Consider the following 9,192-nt stretch of genomic DNA (forward strand, 5'->3'; position numbering starts at 1 on the left):
CACCATTTTTAAAATCAGGCATAGTGACCATGGTACAAGGAAGAAGCTTGCAACGAAAGCGTTAAACATAAATAATAATTGTGTCTGCTTCAATTCCAAAAGAAATTGTAGGAGGCTTTGATACAATCTAAATTAATACAATTATGAAAGAATTTCTGTATGTATTCAACAATAGAAGAGTTACAGTATATATAACTTACAACAGATAAAGCTTTACAGGGAAAGAGTTGAAGAATCCTTATAATCAAGGATTGATTCAATCCTAGAGAAAGAAAAAAAAATATTGTCAAATTTGCCTCTTGATTTCTATCAAAAAATATAAAATTTCTACCAAGGATTTTCTAAGGAAAGAGCTTGAACAACGATTTTTGATAATCAACTTATTCGACCTTCTATCTTAAAAGCACCAAATAACCATGTGTACTTTCCTTTAAAAAGCCATCATGTGAAAAAAAAATCATCTTTATATAGAATTACTTGAAGATTAAAAAATCCAAACCACTAATCTTTCTTTGTAAATCAATATTCATAATTATTTCACTGACCATACGAGTACAAGAGTAATGCTTGACAATACCTTTTTAATTATTATAAAAAATGAATATTAACATTACGCTTTAAAAGGTTAAATCTACTATTAGTTCTATACTTTGTAAAAGTTATAGATTTAGTCCATATACTTTAATTTGATCAATTTTAGTTTTTGTAATTTTTAAATATAATCCTCACCCAAATAGTAATAGTTTGGTTAAATTCATTATTAGTCCTATACTGCGCGTACAGTTGTAGATTTGATATATACTCTCCAATTGAATCATTCTATGTCCCTATACTTATCGAATTTTTAGATTTCAATCTTGATGCAAATGACAGTCGTTAATCCATTAACTAGACTTTTAGTGAGTAATATATGGAAACAAGTTAACATGACATTACACATATGATGATATGCTGGCACATCATATTTTAGAAATAGTAGAACTTAATAAATTTAGCAGTTATCGTTTGATAAATTTTAAAATTTGAAGGACTAAAAAAAATTTTGCAAAGTAGAAATAATAACGACAAAATTTAATCCACTAGGTAATTGAGAAATATGATTGGATACTTCAATTATTTACTTGCAATGAAATTCGAATAAAAAATTATATATCAAAATATTTTAATATGAAAAATCTTACTCCGAAAAAACCTGTCTTATAAAACGAAAGGATCAACTCAAATCCTTTAAATAAGTGTAATTAATAATTGACAACTTTCTAAAAAGGCAAACCCTTGGTCCAAATATGTAACTCCAACTTTTACATTTATCATGCAAACTTTTTTCATAGACGAGGACATAACCTTTCCACGATCTTTGATTACATGAAAAATTATAAAAAATAAAAAAGTCATATGTATTCCGAATATACTCAAATTTGAATCCGAGTAATACGAAAACACATTACATATATTTAAAAGAAGTGGCAGAACAAGTATTGAAGTAAGTGAGATTTGGCTACCAACAACGGGGAGGCAACTTGAAAGAGAAAGAAGAAGGCAAGTGACCGGTTCTCCTTATGTAATCCGCCCTTTCTGAAGTCCTCATTGCCTTTTCATTTAGTTTTGATTCTGCATTTGCTCGCTTCTCTTCAGCTATTCTCCTTGTTGCCGCTAGTTTGTTTGCACATTTTTCTTTTGCACGTGCTTTCAATCTCTCAGCTTTCACCTACATCAACATAACAGTATAGGTAAAGATGAGATGGAATACTATTGTGTGCTTGGGACTCGAGAATGAGTGTCGAGTAAAAGTTATATCACTCCAGTTTTTCGTTTTTCTTGAAATATCTTTATCGGACACTTATTTGGAAATGAGTAGAGAATAAAAAATTGTAGAGATATTGAACATGCTTGTACCAATTATATACACGTATTGGACGCTTGCACCCGAGTCCGAGTAACATAGGACACAAGTATATGTCCTACTTGAGTGTATTCAATTTTTTCCAAGTTTTTACATATATGCACAATATCATATCTTTATACCCATGTTTGAATATTTGTCAAACATAGATATCTTAAGAAAATGAAGAGTTCCGGTAACATATACTGATTGGATAAATACAAACATACACTTTATGCAGACAAGTGGAACTGTAAAACCATCTAAAGGGTCTCTGGGTTTGGCTCTGCACTATAACATTCTCTTGTGCTTGTTTAAAAAACTAGGTTCATATTCAACCAACACTAAGAAATGGAAAATTTTCTGGCATTGAGTAATTGCTGTTATAAATGCTTAATACATAGCAGGCATAACAGGGAAAGATATGACTCAATACTAAGGAGATTTGCCATGCCTTCAAAGTGATTCAGTTTATGTAAAATTCACCATGCCACTCAGACTCAGGTGTGAGTGTTTGATATAATTATGCTTAATTTTTTTTCTAAGTTTTCATATATTTGGAGGGTTTCTAGAGGATTTTATTCCCAAACCCATATTCCAATTATGCATTCGATACAAGCGCCAAACATGAGTATTGGAAAATAAAGATTCGGAGAAACATAGGTCATATGGATCTAGCTAATCTCTTACCTCCATTTTCTTCATCTCCATTTCTGCCTTTCTCTTCTCATGATTTTCCCAGGCCTGTATCTTCACTTCTTCACGCTTATACCTACAATGCAAGACATGCTAATCAGATCAGCTAGAGTTAAACACACACACACACACACACACACATTATTATTATTAACAACATCTAATCCTATAGAAATCACAATTCTTAAAACTAATTACACATCACCTTGCCATATATTTGGCACGTTCAGCCTCATCCCAAGCCATAGCTCGAGTTTCTAGTGTATTTTGCTTGCTAACTTGATCTGAATTATTGTTTTCATGTATCCTGGATTCTTGTTCATGCAGTCCATTTGATCCATTTCCCCTGGCAGATCCATTAGTTTCATGTTCACCCTTGGCATCAGTTGATGTTGTTGTACCTGCTTGATGGTTTTCAGCACAGGCTTGACCATAGCGGCAACGGACCGGTGTGGAAGATCCCGACGTGATAGGAGTAGGATTCCTTGCTGAAGGACTCATGGCTCGTATTGGTGTTGCTGTTCTTGATGGCTCTTGGCTTGCGGCAGGGGTCATCTCAGTCCCCATATCTCTCACACATACTGATCTAACAACTGATGTTGAGTTCTGATTTGCAGGCTTGTAATTGATTCGCCAAATAGATTCATCGCAATCCACCTGTTTTGTTTCATCTTGGTATTCAGATGGCACTGCTGCAACAGCAGTGGCAGCCATTGCCGATCCATTTGTTTCTTCTGCTGCTGAACCTTCACCTTCACTGCTTGAACAATCTTGTTCTTTTTGTGGAACAGGTGCTATCAATCTTCGGTCATCAGCGTTGGAGTTCCGAGGTGTGGTTTCGGGTTGGCCCTTGTTTCTACCTCTTGACAGCCCCACCAGCCATTTCTGCGCATCATCCCATTTTGAAGGTGTTGGTTTGCCAAAGCCACCGGTTCGATGATGAGAACCACGATTGGTAGCCCCATTCCCTTTATGAAACTCAAAACTAATGCCACTGCTGCTTGAAATCTCATAGTATCCTTTATCTTCAGTTGATCTCATTTTCTAATGAACTAAAAGCTTCTATAGGAACTTTGGCAATTTGTTTACACAACAAAGGCCAAAGCCGTAAAGATGAGAGGATTCAAACCCCAAATCTGTTGGATGTTACTTTTAAGACGATTCAAACCCCAAATCCGAGTTCAAAACTTTGAGAATCTTGAAGCTACTAAAAGCTAACCACCAAAGACTTATAGTTTGCAGACCTTAAGTGAAGAAGTACGCAAATCTTCTCCACGGATTCGAACTTCAAATCTATTAGATGTCACTTTAAAAAAAAGTGAATAAATCAATGAGATTAAATTCGGATTCAAAAATTTAAGAATCTTGAAGCTATTAAAAGCTAACCTTATTGAAGAAGTCTGCAAAAGCTCTAGTTATTACCAAGAGAACTTCTCTGAGTCATTTTTACAAACAATTAAAGCACAAATGGCAGAATAGTATTAAGAGCAAACAGAAAAGAGAACCAAATCATGTTTTTCAACAGGAACCATTGAAATATCTGAAACTTGGGTTCACAAAAATCAAGGCAACAAAAAGGGTCCCATCACCCATGTGGGATTTATCCATTAAACTAACTAATCACCAGTTTTTATAAATCACCCCATTAATCAAAAACACCTAAAAGCTATCTGTTAAAGCAGTGGTGCTGCCAATGAAAAGTTTAATGATTTCACAAAACCCAATAAACAAATAAAATAGAGATATTAGTGACACCATTGTCAGAGATAAGTTAAAAAAAATAAAGAGAAGAGTTTCAGAATTTGAGATCCATTCAACATTAAATAAAACATTGCATGGTTGGAAACTTGAACCATTTGCATGACTACAAATGTGGTAACAATTATCATTTAAAATGACAATGATAAACTATTTAAACCTGAAACTGAAAGAACCAAAAAGGGCAAAAACCAAACAAAAGGCAGTTTGGCAGATGCTTGGCAAAGTAACTAATGGCATAAAAGAAATGGAAATTCTAAACTCTTTTTGCCTTGCACTAACAATGGGAATCTTGGGAATCGAATATGAATAAATTACTGACTTCCAAGAGAGAAAGGTTTATTGTTCTTGAAATATGGTTACCCACTCAACGGTTACTATGTTAGTGAAAGAATGTGGTGTTAGATGATGGGCGGCAAGTGGATTGAGGGAGCATTTGTCATATAAAAATCTCGATTGCATTGCAACTACATTTGTTTATAAATCTACCGGATGTTTCTGCCTTCTTTTCTTTTTTAATCTAATCTAATATTTAAGCATTTAATTGAATTAACATGTATTCTATAATATTAAAATACAAATTTATTATCACTCAACCTATATTTATTATTGATTAAATTTTAAAAAAAATATTTTTAGTGTGAGAAAAATGTAATTTTTCTAAGTCATGTTTATTTTATTTAATTCGAAATTATAGTTAATTTTTAAATTGTTTAACGATAACATTTAATAATTTTATTATTAGAGATAATATATAATTTGCCCCTTGACCACTTGTACCTAGTTGTTATCAAAGTTTTAAAAATAGGATTAGTGGTAGACCACCGATTTGTTCAATTTAATTAAATAAATTATTTAAAAATTCATAAAAAATGTTAAATATAAAAAATTGATTCAATTGGTTTTTTTTTAACTTGATTCTAAGCTATTTGCGAGTCAACTAGTCTAACCCCTCTTTTTAGAATAATTCCTAGTCTGATTGGTCGGCCTGATCTAATTTAAACAACATTAGTTGGCACCCAAACTTTGTTTTAACTTAATTGATACTTGAACTTGAAATCCGTTGCATAATTTGGTACTTTAGCTATAGCACCATTAGAAAGTGATGATATGCTACTGTTAACTAATAATACTATGGCACATGGCAGATTAATATTATGACATGTGGCAAGCATTGATAAAAAATAAAGGTTTGAGAGGTAAAAAAGGCCCTTGAATTTTGGCAAAAAAATCTATTAAGCCCCTCCGCAAAAAACACATACAATTAAGCCCTCGAACTTCCAAATTGCATTAATTAAGCCTTTTATCCATTTTTTTTCTTTGAATGATACATCACTAATGTTGCTATTAATGACTACTAAGTCGGCATTTCTATTGTTGACATGGTGGTCCACGTCAGCTATGGTTGCTGACGACTACCATGTTAGCAAAAATTCAAAAAATATTTTTTAGAAATTTTAAGCTTAGAATGAACTTTGTTTAGGTTCATTTTAGATGTAATTTTAATATTTTGTTTATACTTAAGACTCTTTAAACAATTATTAAACACAAAAAAATTAATAAAATAACCTAGAAAATAAAAAATAAAAAATAAAAAATTTATTACATTTTAAATAATTTTTAATATTCAAAAGCTTTTTTATGATTAAAAACAATCCATAATGAATCTACACATGGTTGTCTAGTCTCATTTGAATCTGAGCAATCATTTGTCCAAATTTATTATAGACTTTATTTTTAAAATATTTTTTAATAAATATATTTTTTAAAATTTATTTAAAATTTTTATAATTTATAATAATATTTCAAAAATTTTAAAAAATACATTGAGAATGAACCTATACAAATGGTTTTCTTGACTTAAAATTTTTAAATTATTTTTAAATTTTTTGAATTTTTGCTTACCTAAAATTGTCACATTAGCAATGAAACATGTTAGGTCCAAAAGTACTAAGAGGGGTGAATTGGCATTTAAAATTTCTTTACAAACTTTTCTAAAACAAAAAAAAAAGAAAAAGAAAGAAAAGCTTTCAAAAACTTATTTACAGTGGTTCAACCCCAGTTGCCTACATCCACTACCTTAGCTTTCCACCATTATGAATTTCTCAATTCACTACTAAAATTGATACCTTTGAAGACAATGTATAACATTTACAATTCTATCTTTTCAAAATCTTAGACAGAACATTTCCCTCTAGGTTTTATGGTGAAATGAAGACAAAACAATAACAACCTCTAAGAAGGGGGGTGTTTAAAGTTTTGGTCTCTAAACAAATATATGTGAATGATAAAAAATTTGACACTAAGCTTTTAAAGAATATTTACAAGAGAAATGAAAAAACAAAGAGTTGAAGATTTTTCTCTTGTTCTTTAAGTTTGGATGTTATTTTCTTGTGTCTTGATGTATTTTTTTACTTGTATTTATACCAAAAATGAATTTGTGGACATTTATGGTTGTTGGGGGTAATTGCAAGCATTAAATTTGAGTTGAAAAAGTGACTCTACAACCTAGGTTTTTGAGACTTACAAAGGGCTATCAAGACTTGATTGAAAAATAGTTATTATGTAGCTATTAGGGGGCCAAGTCTTGAGGCTTCCAGCCCAAGTCTTGAGAATTGGAGGGCAAGTCTCAAGACTTACTAGCTAAGTTTGAATACTAGGCCTTTAAGGAGAGTTTTGAGGCTATTAACTTGATTAGTCTTGAGATCTAGACCTTTAGTCTCAAGACTTGTCTCTTAACTTGCCTTGTAAAAATTAAAAACACTTGAAAGCACTTTAGGAACAACTCAAAAACATTTGGTTAAAGATGAAACACACTTAGGACATGCTTTTGAGTATTTGTAAGACTTTGGAAATGTTTGATCACTAAATGACTTAAGAAATAAATAATTAAAATTTATCTTAAATTTTATTGTATAAAAATCTTGGGACATGAAAGCTAACAATTTCTCCATTTTTTATATAAAAATTTAAGAGAAATTTACATTTTTAGAAAGCTCATTCTAAACCACTTAGACATTTTCAAAATATGACTACCCCTTTGTTACACTCCTCACTCATCCTGATATCCAATATAGATAGGAGATTCTACTGAAGCATGTACATAACAAGAATCTCAAAATTATTTAAGATTTCAAACATTAAAACATTTTTATAAAATCACTAAATCAAGTTTAGGCCAATTTAGAGACTTTAGAAACAATTTAAAATAATATAGAATGGTTCAAGAGTTATTGAAGGTGTTCGAGACCTAAAACAAGCCCTTGAAAGTCGAAACAGCCCAAAATAGTGCAATGAGCCAATTTGCCATAGTTGTATTGGTACCACTAGGGAGTTGTACTGATACATCTCTCTGGTACTATACATTTTTGTTCATTGTCTCAATTGTTCCAAAACAATTGAGCTAAGTACTAATACCTTGGACACCTAGAGCTAAAATTGAGCAATTGACGTAGTTATTTTGATACCTAGAAGCAAGGTACCGAAACATTGGAGTAGTGGACCGAAAATTCAAGTTCTAAACACCCCAAAAAAACTCTAATACACCTTCTAACAAGGTATCCATAAAACATACTCAAGAATCATTCAACTTCATATCCACCCCAAAACATGCTCAAACTTATATCATAGACACATATCATCGAAGCAATAAAAAAAACATGCAAGGTTTCGTGATTTCATCCAAATAAGTTTCACCCAAAACATTGCCCATATCAAAAGACAATAAAAAAAAACATGCAAGATTTCATGATTTCATCTAAATAAGTTTCATCCAAAACATTGCCCATATCAAAAGAGGGATATGCAAGCATGCATAGTAAATTTTCATACAATACTTAAGTTTAAACCAATCAAATGAGTCTCCAAACCCAACAAATCAATAACCAATCTTCAAGTACTAACTGGAACATGAAATTAGCATATATACAAAATCTTAAAACCCTAACTATTGGAAAATCTATTTAGAAAATAGTGTTTTTAGGCATAACAGAAGCTCAAAATTTCTTAAAACTGACCCGTAACAACCCTTACATGGTCTGGTCGTACGAACCGAGTAATAGGATGCTACAACAACTATCGTGTAACACCTATAACCCGTACTCGTACCCATCACCAGAACGATCAATAACGACGTATCACTAAACAAAACAGAACGATTAGTAACAGATAGCATCAACTTACCAATTTAATTAACATAATTTCATAATAATTTAGATCGGAATAATACATACATTTATGAGCCTTAAAAATAGTTTAGAAATAATCAATGACCAATTCTAAACAAATCAAAAAGTTTAGGGAAAAACTAAAAATTTTCAAAGCAGGGATCACATGGTCGTGTGTTCAGGCTGTGTGACAGAGACAGAGCCAAGACCGTGTGGCTCCAGATATGGCCGTGTGGTCATCTCACAAGCTCATGTGTGATCTCACAGGACAGTATATGTGGGCCATGTACCTCACTGCCTTAGGTCACATGGTCATGTCGCAGGCCGTGTGTTAGCCCGTGTGAAGCTTGCACCTAACACGCTATGGGCAGACGCCCATATGTGACATACGACCGTGTGATATCCCGTGTCCTAGGCCGTGTGTGTACCCAAAAGTGACCAAAATCATGCTCATTTTTCATCCAAAACCTTAGGTACCTAAACCAACTTATAACATATAATCAAAAGACCTTAAAACACATTCAAGAACGGCCAACAAATACCAAATCAACAACCAAAGACCTAACCAATGTGTCATCAATGACACCACATCTCATTCACCCAATATTTTCCTACTTAGTTACATTACACAAGCCACATTGTACCAAATATAACTTACCTACAATTCCTTTATACAATACCTAATTCAAG

The 9,192-nt window shown here is 32.2% G+C and overlaps 1 protein-coding gene across 2 annotated transcripts; it reads right to left on the minus strand.

Moving 5' to 3' along the window:
• Positions 1-1,275: 1,275 nt before the first annotated feature.
• On the minus strand, positions 1,276-4,823 carry LOC107903970 (uncharacterized). 2 transcript variants are annotated; one of them, XM_041094785.1, is made up of 4 exons: positions 3,965-4,823; positions 2,784-3,884; positions 2,573-2,654; positions 1,276-1,708 (listed from the first exon to the last, which is right to left on the minus strand). In XM_041094785.1, the coding sequence occupies exons 2-4, from the start codon at positions 3,617-3,619 to the stop codon at positions 1,499-1,501; spliced, it is 1,128 nt and encodes a 375-aa protein (XP_040950719.1). In that variant the 5' UTR covers positions 3,620-3,884; positions 3,965-4,823; the 3' UTR covers positions 1,276-1,498. The 2 variants fall into 2 exon arrangements, with proteins under 2 accessions (XP_040950719.1, XP_040950718.1); XM_041094784.1 differs by having other exon boundaries at positions 2,784-3,871; positions 3,965-4,780.
• Between the last annotated feature and the right edge of the window lie 4,369 nt (positions 4,824-9,192).

This window comes from Gossypium hirsutum, chromosome D05 (assembly GCF_007990345.1).
Source record: "Gossypium hirsutum isolate 1008001.06 chromosome D05, Gossypium_hirsutum_v2.1, whole genome shotgun sequence".
NCBI lineage: Eukaryota > Viridiplantae > Streptophyta > Magnoliopsida > Malvales > Malvaceae > Gossypium > Gossypium hirsutum.